Genomic DNA, 17,760 nt, shown 5'->3' on the forward strand with positions numbered 1-17,760 from the left:
TTTCATTTGGGCTACCTCACCTTGCCTTTTTTTTTGTTGCACTGTTTGCATTTTGCATGCTTGCCTTCCTTATGCTTGGAGGAGGCTGGGTCTTTTTTACAGCCATTATAGGTTTTCTCTTTAAGTGAGAGAATAATATGATAAATCTCAGGCTACACCAAGTATTCTGCATAAAAACTTTCACTTTCATTTGTACTACTTGCCCCCTTCCTACTCACATTTTTCTGCTAACATCTCCTCCTTAACCTATTCCACCCCAAACAATCTTCTGTTCATGAAACTTCTTGAAACCTCCTGAGTGCTATGGGTTTATTTTAAAACATTTTTACTGCTAAGAAGAGACATGTTATATCTGCTGTCACAAATTTAGTTTTGAGAACTGGAAAATCAAGCATCTGTGATGGTATCGTCTAGAAAAATAAATTACACAAAACAAGTCTTACAGAAACCTCTGGGGTAGCATGACATTATGGCCTTAATGAATGAATTAATGGAATGTATTTACAATTTTAAAAACATTGCAAAAATTCCCTGTGTGGGCCAGCACCAAGCAGGAGCCTGTGAAATCAAGGGATTCCCCCGCCCCCATAGACTCATACTACTTAATTAAAAATTAATCCTTATTTTATGATGAAAAACCTTTGGCTATAATGTATTTTAAATAGAATACTATCTTTAGATAGATTTTCTTCAAAGATGCATTTTATTAAACAAAATCTAATGTAGATTTTAAAAATTTGATTTTTAAATTAAAAACCTCATTGATTTTTATCTAACCTGCTGCAAACATATATAATAGAAGAAGGGGACCTGCAAGGACTTATGGGGGAGGGGCATTCAATCTTCTCCCACTGGCTTCTGCCTCCCCCTTTTGCTTCATCTCTACTTCCCTCCACTTTGGCTCTCCCCCTCCCTTGCTCTTTTTTACTCCTCCCACTATCTTTCTATCTGTCCTACTTGCCTTTTGTCCCACCCTCATGCCTGCTGTCTCTTCTCTCAGTTTTTCCCATCACCCCTTCCAGCTCCTGTCCTTGCCAATCCCAACTCTCCTCTCCTTGCTTTCCCTGTTGTTTGTGCCATCTCTCCCCCCCCCCCCCCGCCCATCACATTTTATTACCAGGTACCATTTTGGTTTGCTCCAGCAATTCAAAATGCCACTCAAATTGTCCCCCGCCCCACCCCGGATAGCCATGCATAGACAGATCACATTACTGTTGCTATTTTTTTTATCTGCACTGGTAAGAGGGTGTCCATGGCTATGGGGTTCTAATGAAATATAATCTCAGCAAAACTACCAAATTAAGAAGTCACTCCTAAGACAAGTATGGCAAGTGGAGATATGCAAGGCCAGGTATTTCTGGCTTGTCACAAATAAATGTGGCTTGTTTGTTTTGTCTAAATGTAGCTAATGGGTTTCATCTACAGGCAGTTGTGTAAGTTTTTGTTTAGCAGAATATAGGTGTGTGCATCTGGAGTAATAGCAGGAGTGTGGTGTGAAGCACTGCCCAGGAAAGCTATTCTGCCTCATTCCAAGCATATTCTCAAGAGCAGACTTAATTAATATATATGAGGTGGTTTAAGTGAATGCCATCTCATTGCAGAGAAAAAGGAATGACCCTCGGCATCCCTTTAGGCTGTTTTGCCCCAGACCAGGGAGAGAGATCCTGAAGCATGCTTAATGCTGATATGCATTTACATTACAATAATCATCCTGGTCCCATTGAACGTGATAGATGTGCTTGTTGATGGGGTTGCATATTCCCATTGAGGGCCTCTAATTGTGTATAACAAGCCCAGGCAGAAGTGGAGCAGAAGTGGCCTTTATGTTTTTTGAGATAGTTCAATTCAATGAATTCTTTAAATAAATCTTTCTTTCAAAGCAAGGTCAGTGCTGGAAGGTATTCAGTTCTAACAAAGATGCCCCTATTTCCCCTTCTGCAGGCCACGAAAAAATCCTGTGTTTTTAGTTGACTTGGTTCTGGATAATACTGGTGTTCATTTCAGCACACCCTTGGAGAATTTTGAGACTGCAGTTGTTTCTCTGTTTAATAAAGGAATCTTGGCTACTCACACCATACCACAGGTGGAGAAAGTAAGTGGGGAATTTAAGAAACCTTCTCACTCAGATATGATCTGTTTTTCAAAAAGGGCACTTACATTATTGTTTGCTTATTGAAGTTACATGCATATACTATGGATGCTACAAAGATAGCCTTTTAAATCTAAATCTGTCATATTATCCCATCCTTCCTCTAATGACCTCAGGATAGCATCTGTGGCTCTCTTCTGTCATCCTTTTTTCTTCACGAGAACCCTTTGAGAAAAGACTATATTCAGGTGTATAAACTGCCCCCCATGGCTATTATAGGACTTGAAAAGGTGTGTTGGGGAATAAGATCTTCTGGGGTTGCTTTGCTGCATGCCCAATCAGAATTGGGACCTGTCAAGTCCCATCCAGCACTGAAACCACCCCAACACACTGGATTTGTATTTCTGTACCCTGTCGTGACTCGAGCCTGGGGTAGGAAATGGCGGCTGCTGGCGTCCCGGCAGTCAGCCAGAACTTTTGCAGCCGGCTGAGGTTTTCAAGTAGCAGCACAGAAGTTACCTCAAACAGTCCAATTTCTCTCTCTTGGCTTCGCGAACGAAGATTTAAGAAGGGTGCAATAGTCCACGTTTGCTGCAGGTCCAATTAGTCAAAACCATAAATCAGTCCGAGCCGAGGGATGAAGCAGGAAGTGTAGACACAGGAATGCTGAGGGTCTGGTAACCGGAGAGGATAAATACGGACGAAGCCGAAATACCAAAACAAGTCCACAGAGCAGAGTCACAGTCCAGAGTTCCGAAGTCCAAGGTCCAAGCCAGGTCAGAAATACGGGGGTTTTCACAGAAGTCACGAGGGTGCAGAGCGCGGTCACGTTCCAGGAGGATCGTTCGTTGCCAGCACAGTTTGCCAAAAGGCCAGGGTTGCAGATATACTGTGCTGGCTTGTTAACCCATTAGTATGCCGGGCTTAGATCTCTCCTCCCCCTCATGCGTGCTTCGCTTCTCCTGTTTCTTATCTCCTGCCGTCTCCTTTCACGGAGCCGGCTAACAGGTGGTGGAGATTCAGGAGGGGATGAGCTGGGGCCCGGCGTGGCCTGATCAATTCCAGGTGGCTCCTGCTGCCGGCTTGCCTCCTCAGGACTTACGTCCAGAGCTGTTAAAGGCGCCTGCTCTGAGCTAGCAGGGGCTGGGTCAGGAGCGGGCATGACACTATCCCCCCCCTCAGGCCCCCCCTCATCTAAGCCGCCTGGCTTATCAGGGTAGGCCTCGTGGAATTGCCGGAGTAGGTCAGGGGCATGCAGGTGGGTAGCCGGTTCCCAGGAACGATCTTCGGGGGAGTAGCCCTCCCAGTCCACTAGATACTGGAGACGACCTCGGTGCAGCCGGGAGTCCAGGATCTGATGGACTTTGTATTCCTCCTCGTTATCCACCAACACTGGTGGTGGAGGTGGTGGGGGAACATCTCGGTTAGGGTCCGGCGCAGCCGCTGGTTGGAGGAGGGAGCGATGAAAAACCGGGTGAACCCGGAGGTGGACTGGAAGGTGTAGGCGGAACGCCACAGGGTTTATTTGAGCCTCGATCGGGAACGGGCCGATGAAGCAAGCAGTTAATTTGGAGGACCGGCCAGGGGTCCGGAGATACCGGGTAGAGAGCCAGACTGAGTCCCCGACCTTGAGGGATGGTCCTTCCTGGCGGTGCCGATCTGCGGCCAGTTTATACGCGTCTTTGGCGTGCTGAAGCTGGGCGCGCAGGAGGTCATGGAGCGCATGAAGTTCATCCATCCGGTTGTCTGCTGCGGGGACACCGGAGGAGGGGCCGAGCGGAGGGAAAAATCGGGGGTGCTGTCCGTAGTTGGCCGCAAACGGTGTGGTCTGTGTGGAGCTATGTACGGCATTGTTATAGGCTAACTCCGCCAGTGGTAGCAGTGAGGCCCAGTTATCTTGCTGGTAACTGGTGTAACAGCGTAGGTACTGTTCCAGGGTTGCGTTGGTGCGTTCAGTCTGGCCGTCGGTCTGGGGATGGAGGCGGAAGATAAATGGAGCTCCGTCCCTAGACCTTGCTGGAAAGCTTGCCAAAAGCGGGAGGTAAATTGCGGGCCCCGATCCGAAACAATCTGTCTGGGTAACCCGTGCAGGCAAAAAACGTGGGTCAGATATAGCTGAGCGGTTTCTGGTCCCGACGGCACTTTGGCGCAGGGGACAAAATGGGCCATCTTGGTGAATAGATCCACCACGACGAAGATGCACGAGTGTCCCTGGGATCGGGGCAGATCCACGATGAAGTCCATGGACACAATGTCCCAGGGACCGGAGGGAGTAGGAAGGGGCTGCAGGAGACCGGAGGGCTTGGCAGGTATGTTTTTAGCTCGGCGGCAGACCTCACATGAGGTCACGTACTGATTGATGTCCGCTCGAACACGAGGCCACCAAAAGTATCTGGTCAGTAGATGGGCTGTTTTGTGTTGCCCGAAGTGGCCGGCCGGGGGTGCATAGTGGGTAAGGCGGAGGATGCGGGATCGAAGAGGCCCTGGAGGGACGTACAACTACTCCCGATGGTAGAGCAGCCCATCCCGGGTGGTCAGTTTTCCTGCAGTATCTTGCCGTGGTTCCTGCAGGTGCTTTTGGGCCCAGGGGTCTGTAGCCTGACTGGCCTGTATCTCTGCCACTAAGGCTGATACAGTCAGGGTGGCGGCAAAGACCGTGGGTGGCAGGATGCTAGCCTTGGGGGCTTCTGTAGCGCTTGGGGTGCCATAATCTGGTTGGCGAGACAGAGCGTCTGCTTTCTGGTTTTGGGTGTGCGGGATGTATGAGATGGTGAAGTTGAACCGGGAGAAGAACAGGGACCACCAAATCTGTCGCTGGTTCAGTCGGCGGGTGGTCTGCAGGTGTTCTAGGTTCCGGTGGTCCGTGAATACTTGGACCGGGTGTCTTGCCCCTTCAAGGTGGTGACGCCAAACCTCGAAAGCCACCTTGATGGCCAAGAGTTCTCTTTCCCATATAGTATAGTTGCGTTCGGCGGTGGAGAGCTGCCGGGAGTGGTAGGCACAGGGCTGCCATGGCTGACTGGGGTCATCCCGCTGGGAGAGCACGGCCCCGATGGCCACATTGGAGGCGTCTGCTTCCACCATGAAGGGTAGGCGGGGATCAGGGTATCGAAGGAGGGGTCTGGAGGAGAAACGGCGCTTGAGGGTGCGGAAAGCCTGGTCAGCTTCCAGGGTCCATTGGAAAGGTTCCTTGGGACGGAGGAGCCGAGTCAGGGGCTTGGTTAGGTTGGCGTATCCAGCGATGAACTGCCGGTAGTAGTTGGCGAAGCCTAGGAGGCGCTGGACGTCCTTCCGATTCTGGGGGGCTTGCCACTGAAGAATGGCGTCAACCTTCTTTGGATCCATCTGAGTCCCTTGTGGAGAGATGATGTGACCCAAGAACTCGACCGACGGGAGATGAAAGGCGCATTTTTCCAGCTTAGCGTAAAGGCTGTGAGCTCTGAGCCGATGTAGCACCAGCCGCACGTGTTGGACGTGTTCCTGCACAGAGGTGGAGTAAATCAAGATGTCGTCCAGGTAAATAATCAGGAACCGGTCCAGGAGGTCGCGGAACACGTCGTTCATGAACCGTTGGAACACGGCAGGAGCATTCGTGAGCCCAAACGGCATGACCAGGTGTTCGTACTGGCCATACCTGGTACCAAAAGCGGTCTTCCACTCGTCTCCTGCTTTAATACGGACCAAGTTGTAGGCCCCTCGAAGATCTAGCTTGGTGTAAATGGTAGCCCCTTTTAAACGGTCGAGGAGCTCCGGAATCAGTGGAAGCGGGTAACGGTTCCGGATGGTGATTTTGTTGAGTGCCCGGTAGTCATTGCAGAGCCGCAAGTCTCCTGTTTTCTTTTTCACGAATGGGACAGGCGAGGACAATGGTGAGGTGGATGGTCGAATGAACCCTCGGGCCAAGTTCTTCTCCAAGTACTCCCGTAGGGCAGCCAGCTCCGGGTCCGCCATGGGATATAGGCGGCCTGCTGGTAACGGAGCGCCGGGCATCAGGTCAATGGCACAATCGTAGGGCCGATGTGGGGGAAGCTGGTCTGCCTCCTTTTCGTCAAAGACATCTGCGAACTCCTGGTAGGGGGCGGGTAGTGTGGTGGCGGCCCCCAGGAGAATGGTGGTGAGCGAGGAGCTGGATAGACTATCGGGAGGCACAGGAATCGGATCCGGATGTAGAGTGGATCGCGACGCAAGGGCACTTGGAAATTGCAGGTCCCGTTGTACCCAGTCCACATGAGGGTTGTGGGCCTGAAGCCAGGACAGGCTTAGGATGACAGGAAATCGTGGCATGCGGGCAAGGTCAAAGGTTTGTTTCTCTTGGTGTTGCTGGACCCATAGGACGAGTGGTTGAGTCTCGTGGATGACGGGTCCAGAGCGCAGCAGACGTCCGTCTACGGCCTCGACCAGGGTAGGGATCTTCTTTTCCCGGATGGGGATGCCATGCTCCTTGGCGAAGAGGTTGTCCATATAGCAGCAGGCAGCCCCTGAGTCCAACATGGCATGTACAAAAAGCCACCGACCGTCGGGGAGTTGAAGACGAATTGGAATCAGGAACAGGGTGTGTGGTGGATAGACGGAGCTGGAGGACTTCAAGAAGTGCCCCAGGCCGGGGGCTCCAACTAGACCTGGGGCTGGCCTTTTACCGGGGCAGCAGAGCTTGTGGGAAGCTTTAACTTGGCCGGACAGGTACCTGCAAAATGTCCGGCTTCGCCACAATAGAGGCACAAGTTGTAGTTGCGCCGCCGGGTCTTCTCCTCGGGAGTCAGGCGAGGGCGGGCAACGCCCAGTTGCATGGGTTCCGCAGCTGGAGGAAGAGCTAGGGTACCTGGAGAGGGAGCAGCTGTGGGGACCCTTGCTGGAGCGTTGCTCCCTTTCTGTTTCTGGCGGCGACTCTGCAGCCGCCCATCAATACGCAGGCACAAAAGGATCAAGCCTTGTAGTGTGGCTGGTCGGTCACTGCGGGTCAGTTCATCAAGTATGGCATCAGAGAGTCCCTCTGCATATTGGTCCATCAGGGCGGCTTCATTCCAGGCCAGGTCTTGCGCAACCAACTGGAATTCGGTGGTGTAGTGAGAGACAGAGTGTTGGCCTTGTTGCAAAGTCCGTATTTTGCGGTTTGCTGTCTCAGCTCGCACTGGGTTGGCATATGTAGCCACAAAATGAGCCTTGAAACGTGGGTAGTCTGACAGCAGCGGCGATGGTTCCAACAGCAGTGGAGTGGCCCATTTGGCGGCTTGCCCTTTTAGAAGGCTCAAAATGAAACAGACCTTGGTCTTGTCTGTGGGAAAATCAATTTGCCTTATCTCCATATACAGCTCACATTGAGCAAGGAAGGCAGGGAATTCTTCCAGACTCCCTCCAAACTTGTCAGGGACACTCACCGGGCAGCGGGAACGCGGAACTGCAGCCATGGCCAGAGCAGTAGCGTTGGAAGCTGTTTGTTGCTGTAGTGTGATTACAGCCTGCGTCAGCTGCTGTACCTGGTCTAGTAGACCTACCAGTGGGTCAGCCCCTCCTGCTGCTTGGTCGGTCATGGTGGAGTCTGGTGAGTTATGGGGTGCTGGCAAGCTGTCGCGACTCGAGCCTGGGGTAGGAAACGGCTGCTGCTGGCGTCCCGGCAGTCAGCCAGAACTTTTGCAGCCGGCTGAGGTTTTCAAGTAGCAGCACAGAAGTTACCTCAAACAGTCCAATTAGTCAAAACCATAAATCAGTCCGAGCTGAGGGATGAAGCAGGAAGCGTAGACACAGGAATGCTGAGGGTCTGGTAACCGGAGAGGATAAATACGAACGAAGCCGAAATATCAAAACAAGTCCACAGAGCAGAGTCACAGTCCAGAGTTCCGAAGTCCAAGGTCCAAGCCGGATCAGAAATACGCGGTTTTCTCACAGAAGTCACAAGGGTGCAGAGCGCGGTCACGTTCCAGGAGGATCGTTCGTTGCCAGCACAGTTTGCCAAAAGGCCAGGGTTGCAGATATACTGTGCTGGCTTGTTAACCCATTAGTATGCCGGGCTTAGATCTCTCCTCCCCCTCATGCGTGCTTCGCTTCTCCTGTTTCTTATCTCCTGCCGTCTCCTTTCACGGAGCCGGCTAACAGGTGGTGGAGATTCAGGAGGGGATGAGCTGGGGCCCGGCGTGGCCTGATCAATTCCAGGTGGCTCCTGCTGCCGGCTTGCCTCCTCAGGACTTACGTCCAGAGCTGTTAAAGGCGCCTGCTCTGAGCTAGCAGGGGCTGGGTCAGGAGCGGGCATGACATACCCACAAATAACATTGTTGGCTACTTCTGTATCATGACTTTGTCAGTGTTACTGTTATAGGCAGATATTGTTATAGGTGGATGCACAGCATAATTGGTTAGGAATGGAATGCAAGTTCATCTGTTACTTCCATGTGAAATCTGTGGAAACAGAAAGTGCATAGGAAGGCAGCCTAGTCATGCTGAGAAGAACCGATCTCCTTCTCTGTATGGGAAAAGGTCATGCCATTCTCCAATTAATGTATCCTGAGATTCAAAAAAAGAAGATTTAGTTTGGTTGCATGTCTTGATAGTTTCTAGTTAGGGAAATGTCAGATGAAGCTGCATGCTTCGTATACTAACTCATGCACAGGTAAAGAAAATCTCAACAATTTTAATAAGGCGAAAGGTGAGAAAAGATGGTACAGAAAGAGAATTTAGCTAACATTTTTGCTCCAAGAAAAACATGGTGAATTTTAATGAGAAGAGGTTGCAATGATGTATAATTTTAAATACCTTGATTGATAGTACTGACACTGAATTAGTGGCCAGATATGAAATCATGTTTAGTATATTTATCTTATTATTTCTTCACAAAGAGGTTTGTTGCATATTTTAAAAAACAAATTTATTTTTATTCAGGTAGTTCAGCAGATAACGTTACAAAAATTATCTTGAGGAACAGTTCTGCCTTCTGTTTTTGAAATATGCTGCTCTTGATTTTTTAAAAAATGCTTCTACTTTTCAATAATTGCATTACATGGCACATCTCCTACCTCCTTGAAATTCCCTCCATAGGCATTGTTTGGTGAAACTGCAACAGAGAGCAGAGTATTATCTTATGAAAACAGTTGCACTTGGTTGTTTTGTTTGCAGGGCAGCAAACATTAGCTAGAATAGCCAAAGTGCCTGATCTGAGAAACAACACTTGCCACCATGGGATAATACAGATAAGCTGAAGCAAAAGTGAAATGACACATGGTTCAAACAACATATAACGTGACCAGTTCAAATGGGGTTCTGGACACTGTATGAGGGTTTTTGCATTGTGATCCCCATGAATTTTTGTAGCATCCATGTTTTATATTGAGTAAATAATGGTAACCATATGTCAAAACTTACATATGACTAAGGCTGTGGTTCTTGGGATAAAATGAGTTTCCACTAAGCTTTTCTATCTATAGTGGGAGTATTGTTAGTCTGTATGGTAGTAAACTGGTTTTCGTCCTGTGCAGTTAGGGTTGCCAAGTCCAATTAAAGCAAAATCTGCGGACTTTGGGGGTGGAGCCAGGAGACATTGGGGGTGGAGCCAAGAACAAGGATGTGACAAGCATAATTGAACTCCAAGGGAGTTCTGGCCATCACATTTAAAGGGACAGCACACCTTTTAAAATGCCTTTCTTCCATAGGAAATAATGAAGGATAGGGGCACCATATTTTGGGGCTCATAGAACTGGACCCTCTGGTCCAATCGTTTTGAAACTTGGGGGGTATTTTGCGGAGAGGCACTAGATGCTATACTAAAAATTTGGTGCCTCTACCTCAAAAAATAGACCCCCCCAGAGCCCCCAATACCCACGGATGAATTCCCTATTATTCCCTATGGGAATTGTTCTCCATTGGGAATAATAGAGTGCCCAGTAGACATTTCCCTCCCCCCCATGCTTTCTAAAGGGGGGAGGGCCTCCAAACCAGGGAATCCCCTGCCCCCTCCCTCTCTCTCACACACAAATACTTACCAGATCTTCTTCCGGAGAACTCTTGCTGTGAAAACGAAAGCAAAAGAAAGGGAGAAGCCGCTCTCCCAAGCCCTTCCTGCTTCCTGCCCAGCCTTAAAGGGGCATACATTTTACAAACGGCTCAGGAGCTCTATAATAACATGAAGCCTACAGGTATGTTCTCCCCCCCCTCCACCCCCCCCCGCTTCCCAATTTTTGAAGAGCGGGAGATGAGGCTGCGAACCAGGGGTCTCCCGCCAGAGCGGGAGGGTTGGGAAGCCTATGTGCAGTGCCTCAGTGGAGAAAATGGAAGCAGGCTGCAATTTTCCTTGTGTTTAATGATTGATTCTGGCATTTTTCCAGTATGTGCTTGAAAACATGTTCATTTGTGGCACACCATTGTTGGAATCTGTGGGCCTGCATGAGCCAGCTGTAGAAGAACTGCGTAGTACTATCTGCACATGCATTCGCAAGGCACTGATCCCTTTACAAGCATATGCCAAGAATTATGAAAAGTACTTAGAATTGAATAATCGTGATATCAACTCACTCCTAAAGTAAGTATTTTTATATGGAGAGAGAGGGGATAATAAAAGATGTTCTTCTAAAAACGAGATGAGATTAATGTGTTTACTGCGTAGTGCTCACAGGGGAGTGGTGAATCCCAGTGGGTGGATATTCAATATTAATGATACCAGGCATATTCTACTGATTTCACTTTCAGGGCAAAAGGATCAGAACAAGATGAGAGAGTTCCAACAATGTGGATTATTGGTTCCTTTTTAAAATTGCTGTTAAGATGGTTTGTTGCCCTGACATGAATAGCCCAGGCTAGTCAGATCTCAGAACCTAAGCAGTGTTGAGCCTGGTCTTTGGACTGCAAACCACAAAGGAATAGCCGAGTCACTACACAGAGGCAGGCAATGGCAAAACGTCTCTGAATGTTTCTTGCTTTGAAAAACCTACAGCTGCTGTAAGTCAGATGTGATTTGATGGCAAAAAAATCATTGTTTGAGCTCCTGGTTTGAGGGTTACTTCTAATGCCTAATGGGAACTATTAAACCCTACCATCTCCTAGCCAAAACGTCACTTCCTGGCCCCATTTGAGGCCATTCAGCTATGTCTGCTGCAGGGCTACAGCTTGGGCATCTCAGCATACCATTATCTAGCCCTATGCCTTTGATGTCTGTTTGCACCAGTGTTCCAGAATGGGTAATATGACCCTGCTGTCTGCTGTATCTGAGTGACCTCTAGCACCCTCCTCCAGCTATACTCCCAGCTTGCTAATCTCCCATGGATGTGATGCACAGAGACCACGAAGAAGATAAAACAGGTTGCTTACCTGTAACTGCTGATCTTCAAATGGTCATCTGTGTATTCACACCACCTGCCCTCCTTCCACACTGCTGTCAGTCCTTTGGCTTTATTTAGGGTCATACAGCAATCAGAAGGAACTGGCAGGATGTCTGCATCCACTCCAGTGAGCATGCATGGTGGGGTCTCTGCACATGCCCATGGGAGTTTGGGTGTGAAAATCCCTTGCCTTGTTAAGTACCAGTCGGGATCAGTGCAGGCATACTACACCAAGGGTGTGAAAGCACAGATGACCACTCAAAGATTATTAGTTACAGGTAAGCAACCTGCTTTTGTTTGAAACGTAAGTATTCCCATTGCTCATCCTATTTTCATCTATAAATGTGAATACAGGGTCTAATCTGGGGCAGTGTGTAGCCCTGTGTTACTGGGCTTCCCTTAACAGCATTTCTGTATATCTTCAGACCATATGAAGCACAGTGCCCACCTGCTCAAGAAGTGAGAGAGATAGTAAACACACATCTGGAAGAAAAGGAGATGCTGGACAACAGTTTGCCAGGCTTTATAGTCATTGGCCCCTTCCATCTTGGCGTTGAAGGAGTAAGGCAAAACCTCTCCAAGAAGTGCAAAGCCTTGGCCACTTCTATGCTGGACATATTGGCTAAGAATCTACACTGTCAAGTAGAAGATGTGAGTCTCATATGTAGTACTTGTCAACTGAAGGAGTAACCAAAAGAGGAATTTTGTAGTCACTTTTGCGTATTTTAAATTGCAAAGGGATTGTAAAAATTGCCAAAATGTTTTTCAGACCTTTTTGGCATGTTGTCTGTCTGTTTGTCTCTCTCTCCACACACACATTTGGGGTGGTGGTTTCTTGGTAGGAGATATCAATAGCCAATTAAATCAAGTGCTTCTGCACAACAGGACCCACACATGACAAGCATCAGGTAAAAATAGTTCTGTTGCTGTTTCCTAAGTATATTAATGTGCAAAAATATTCTCTATTCGTATTGTGATAAGCTGGGAAGCATTTGTGGAAGGCAACAATTTTGAAATTCTACCCCATCCCCCAAAATCTCCCTCTTCAGGTTTTTCTAAGCTCTTGAGCAGGGAAGCATTGAGTATGATGGTATAATGTTATACATTTTCTTTAACATTGTATGAGGAGAAGACTGGGTACCCTACTCTGGGCGGCAGCTAGGTGCTCCTTATAATGTGTTGTTTGGGCTTGAATTTCAGGAATTCAGAGGGCTTCTATTTCCCTTTGAAAAACAGACTTTAAAGAGAGCCAGTTTGGTGTAGTAGTTAAGTGTGCGGACTCTTATCTGGGAGAACCAGGTTTGATTCCCCACTCCTCCACTTGCACCTGCTGGAATGGCCTTGGGTTAGCCATAGTTCTGGCAGAGGTTGTCCTTGAAAGGGCAGCTGCTGTGAGAGTCCTCTCAGCCCCACCTACCTCACAGGGTGTCTGCTGTGGGGGAGGAAGATAAAAGAGATTGTAAGCCACTCTGAGATTCGGAGTGGAGGGCGGGATATAAATCCAATATCTTCTTCTAAAGTATTTTTAGTCTTTGATAAAAACCAGTGGTCATTCCAGGAGGAATACAACCCATTTCCCCCCTCAATTATGCCTATGTTTAAGTCTTAGCATTTACAGATTCAGCATTTCTTTTAGATATGTGAAGCTTTCAAAGCTATCAGCCGAAAGATTTATGAAAAACCAAACAGCATTGAGGAGCTGGCTGAACTGCGGGAGTGGATGAAAGGAATCCCTGAAAAGCTGAAAGTGCAGGAGGTAAGAGGTGGTCAGAGAGGTTGTATACAATTATTGAAATATAGTAGATAATAGGTAGATTTGTAGAATTACGTATCTGAGGCTACTTCCACATGCAAGTTTTTCTTTGGTTTTGCTTCCAAACTGGAACACTTTAGGGCAGGGGTATCAAACACCTGGCCCGTGGGCAGGATCTAGGGGTCTTAGTGGACCATACCCATGTGCGAAAAGGATCTAGGGGTCTTAGTGGACCATACCCTGAACATGAGTCAACAGTGTGATGTGGTGGCTAAAAAGGCAAATGCAATTTTGGGCCGTATAAACAGAAGTATAGTGTCCAGATCATGTGAATTGATGGTATCGCTTTTCTCTGCTCTGGTAAGACCTCACCTGGAGTATTGTGTTCAGTTTTGGGCACCACAATTTAAGAAGGATATAGACAAGCTGAAACGGGTCCAGAGGAGGGCAACGAAGATGGTGAGGGGTCTGGAGATCAAGTCCTATGAAGAAAGGTTGAAGGAGCTGGGCATGTTTAGCCTGGAGAGGAGGTCGCTGAGAGGTGACATGATCACTATCTTCAAGTACTTGAAGGGCTGTCATACAGAGGATGATGTGGAATTGTTTTTTGTGGTCCCAGAAGGTAGGACCAGAACCAATGGGTTGAAATTAAATCAAAAGAGTTTCTGGCTCAACATAAGGAAGAACTTCCTGACCGTTAGAGCGGTTCCTCAGTGGAACAGACTTCCTCAGGAGGTGGTGGGCTCTCCTTCCTTGGAGGCTTTTAAACAGAGGCTAGATGGCCATCTGACAACAATGAAGATCCTGTGAATTTAGGGGGAGGTATTTGTGAGTTTCCTGCATTGTGCACGTGGGTGGACTAGATGACTCTGGAGGTCCCTTCCAACTCTATGATTCTAACACGCCTTGGACATAAGACATACATTTAAACCGATTCCTTATTCATATCTGTCTCTCCACCAAATGAAGGGAGGATGTCAAATCAGACTTTGGCAGTTCTCTTAGGGTCTGTATCGTTGCAGCATACAAAGTTTAAATTAGACATACCAGTTGAGATCATCACATACTCAGTTAGATGGGCCACATCTGATGCAGCCATTATCTAACACCCACAGCTGAAGAATCCTGCCAGACAACTATATGGTTGATAATGTCCGCCTCTGTAAAACATCTTAAGATGGCTGTCTATTACTCAGCATATTCTAAATCCGGAAGATGATGACTCACCCGTTAAATGAGGATACTGCTTTGAAAGGTCCCATCAAGATGTCCTCTGCCTAAGAAGGAGAATGACCACTGGATACTTATCATTCTCCTCTAAGGAAAGAAGGACATCTTGCCCCTGCCAAAGTCATCAGCAGCAGTTATGCTTCTTGTCTTAATTGTATGAATCGCCTATTTTTCTTAGGTTGTTGTTTGGCTCTTGTCCATTTGTTTTTCTTTACTAGTACTGATGTTCAGTCCTACAGCTTTCAGAGTTACCAGAACTTAAAAGAGTGGCTGCCACAGGCAGAGACAGAAAGTTGAAAAAAATTGTTCCTGCCTCTCTGGACAGTGGACATTGAACACCCATCAAGATGTCCCCCTTTTCTATCACTCAGACCTGGCAGTGCTGATGCTCTCTTCTGTTCTGTTGGCAGTGGCAGAAGCAAAGATGAAGCTGCTGGTCCTGTCTGTGCTGGTCCTCTTGCCTCTGTCCACTGTGAGGAAGGGGCTAGGCTCCTGGCCTCCAAGGCTCTGCTGAACAGAGATTCTGTGGAAGGCAGGGACCTTACTTTGCAGTGCAACATCTACATTGCAGGTTCCAGTACAGCCTTATAAGTGGAGCTGTTGGATGATTCATTTCCTCCAGAAGACTTTGGGATCGTTTCTGGCATTCTCAATGTTAAAAGGGACAGGATTGCACCCACCAGCAATGTCTCCCACATGGTGGTCCTGAGATGCCTGAAAGGCAGCTTCTTCACATTAGCCACCATCACGTACCTGGCACAGGAAGTGGGACAGGTGGTGGTTGGCTTCACCAGTGCTCCAGGACAGGGAGGGATCCTGGCCCAGTGAGAATTTGACACTTTCTGGATTGGGTGGCCTTTGAGGTCATGACTCTCCCTTCCATCAGCATCCCCCTGCTGCTGTGGTACTCAAGTAAAAGGAAGTATGAAACTCCCAAAATCAAGAACTGGGCTGTGGCAGGTGACTATTGAGGTTGTATTTGGGAGTGATGGTAGAGCAAACAGTGACTCCATGCTCAGAACTCTTTATCAAATGTAGAATATCAAATAAGCCTGTTTCGGCAGGGAGGGTGGGATATAAATCTGAGAAATAAATAAATAAATAAATAATTCATGTTTCACTGTTTGGGAAGTACCGTAGCTGCCATTATTTTAAAAAATGCTGGAGAAGCAAGCCTCCACTCCTCAGGGTTGTTGTCCCCTCCCTCCCTCCCTCCCTCCCTCCCTTCCTTCCTTCCTCCCTTCCTTCCTTCCTTCCTTCCTTCCTTCCTTCCTTCCTTCCTTCCTTCCTTCCTTCCTTCCTTCCTTCCTTCCTCCCTCCCTCCCTCCCTCTCTCCCTCCTCTCCTCTTGTCTCGTATCCTCTCGTCTCCTCTCCAGTACAATTCTGGCCACTCTGCTGAGAGACCCATCCAACTTCAGTAATGGAAACTCTTCCTTTCACCAACCCCCCCTTTTCTCAGTCAGGAATTTGTTCTGCCAAGAAAGACATACAGCGTCTGAGAAATGAATGCATTTAAACGGGGACACTTTGATATTAGTCTGAAATAGAGAGAGGTCATGTTCTGTGGGAGGGTTTTTTAAATTGCAAAAATAATAAATTACAAACGATGCGGGGGTGGGGGGGGGAGATGTCTTCCTTTTCTCAGAGGAGAGTGATCCTTCACAGTAAGTATCCAGTGTTCATTCCCAACCTTGCTTTGTTCAAGTCTTTTAGGAATAGCACTGTCCAAGCACATTATTGCATTGATTGGATAGAAAGAGGCACAGTTTCCAGGGTCCTCTCCACATCATCTGCACCATTTTCCTTCCATCAGCATCTCACTGTCAGCATTTTTTCCTCTCTGTTACTGGAGGGTTTAAAAAAAATTGCTATAGCTCTGTAAAACAATAACACTATGGTAATTACAAATGTATAGAAAAGCTCTTCTAAAGGCCCACCAAAGACCAGGGGTGGAAAAATGCAGATAATTAGCAGTGACACTGAATGTAAAACAGAGAATACTTATTGTGTAGATGTAGTCTGTGTTTCATTTCATTTATAACATTTCCACACAAGTGTAAACCTTCTTATTGGCATTCTTAAATAGTCAAAGATTGTAAAACTTTCCCCACAACTTTTTGCCTCCTGAGGAGCTGATCTGAATTCAGCATCCTGTTGCTCCAAATTTTCCAAACCTGCTTTTTCAGCCTTTTTTTCCTCTTCATATCTGAACTCACAGGTTTCCAATGAGGAATTCCCAATTTTGAATTTTGTTTCCTGGTGCCCTTTTGTGTTGTCAGTATTGTTATTCACTCCACCTCCCTCAGGTTGTCCCCTGAGCGATCCAGTATTTTCTTTAAGTATAATGTTGATTGCATTACAACACAGTTTTTCCATTATAATATAGCAGCATTATAACATTAGGACAAAACAGGCAGCAAGGTTTCACGTAGCCTTCTCTGTTCAATTACCTGTCGATGAATTTCCTTTCCTTTTTTTTTTGTGGGTAGGTTTTGTCACCTGTTTTTTATTATCCCCCCCCTTCTCTTCCCCTGTAAATCCTGGTTTGTTTTTGATAACAATTCAGTCTTTTAAACATCTGAAAATAATGAACATATAATTGATTTGATAATAATGGGAACTCAACATGCACAATATTTCCATTTAGCATTCTTCATAATTACTGGATAATACTGTTATGAATTGGTGTATCCAATGGAAATGGAAAACTATTTGTATTAGGATTTTGTGGGAATCTTTGCTGGCCATTTTCTTAGTTGGCAGCTAAGGAGGAGCGGGGACCTTTGAACTGGCAACAACTGTGCTGTTTCCTGTGGTACAACTAGATTTTTTTTTACAATGTTATGGTGCTATAACACTACTGCATATGCATACATACAAAATAAGAGGTTCCATCACTGACAAAGTACATGACAATACATTTAGAGTGCTTCATAATTACTTGATAACCTATTATGAATTGGTGTATCCAGTTCGATGATCACCAGCCATTTTCGTTGTTGGCAACTAAGGAGAAGTGGGGGACCTTTGAAATCGTGACAGCTATGTTGTTCCCCATGATACATCCAACCTTTTCTCTACAATGTTATGTTGTTATAACACTACATATACACAGAAAAAGGAGGTTCTGTTGCTGATTAAGTACCTGATGACACATTTAGTGTGCTTAATCACACTATGAATTAGCATATCCAGTTTGACAATCGCAAATGGAATACTATTTGGGGTTTTTGTGGGGGAGTATTTTTATGTGTGCATGTGAGTGTGTGTGCATCTGGAAGTCATGGTGACATCTGGTGACTTACCCCTACTGGGGCATGGAGGATTTTCATAGAGGTGCCTGAGTAAAGCTTGTCCCTGCCTTTGGGCTCTGTTATTCCATGGAGGT

The 17,760-nt window shown here is 47.0% G+C and overlaps 1 protein-coding gene and 1 pseudogene across 1 annotated transcript in view; both read left to right on the top strand.

Moving 5' to 3' along the window:
• The window catches only part of DNAH1 (dynein axonemal heavy chain 1), a 255,919-nt gene that overhangs the window by 29,495 nt on the left and 208,664 nt on the right, over nucleotides 1-17,760 (top strand). The window contains exons 11-14 of the mRNA XM_060240006.1: nucleotides 1,942-2,092; nucleotides 10,399-10,592; nucleotides 11,814-12,039; nucleotides 13,025-13,144. Of these exons, the coding sequence (XP_060095989.1) occupies nucleotides 1,942-2,092; nucleotides 10,399-10,592; nucleotides 11,814-12,039; nucleotides 13,025-13,144 (691 nt within the window). The remainder of the gene's footprint in view (nucleotides 1-1,941; nucleotides 2,093-10,398; nucleotides 10,593-11,813; nucleotides 12,040-13,024; nucleotides 13,145-17,760) is intronic.
• Nucleotides 14,741-15,354, top strand: LOC132571501 (translocon-associated protein subunit beta-like; annotated as a pseudogene).

The sequence above is a fragment of the Heteronotia binoei genome, chromosome 5 (genome assembly GCF_032191835.1).
Source record: "Heteronotia binoei isolate CCM8104 ecotype False Entrance Well chromosome 5, APGP_CSIRO_Hbin_v1, whole genome shotgun sequence".
In the NCBI taxonomy this organism is placed as follows: domain Eukaryota; kingdom Metazoa; phylum Chordata; class Lepidosauria; order Squamata; family Gekkonidae; genus Heteronotia; species Heteronotia binoei.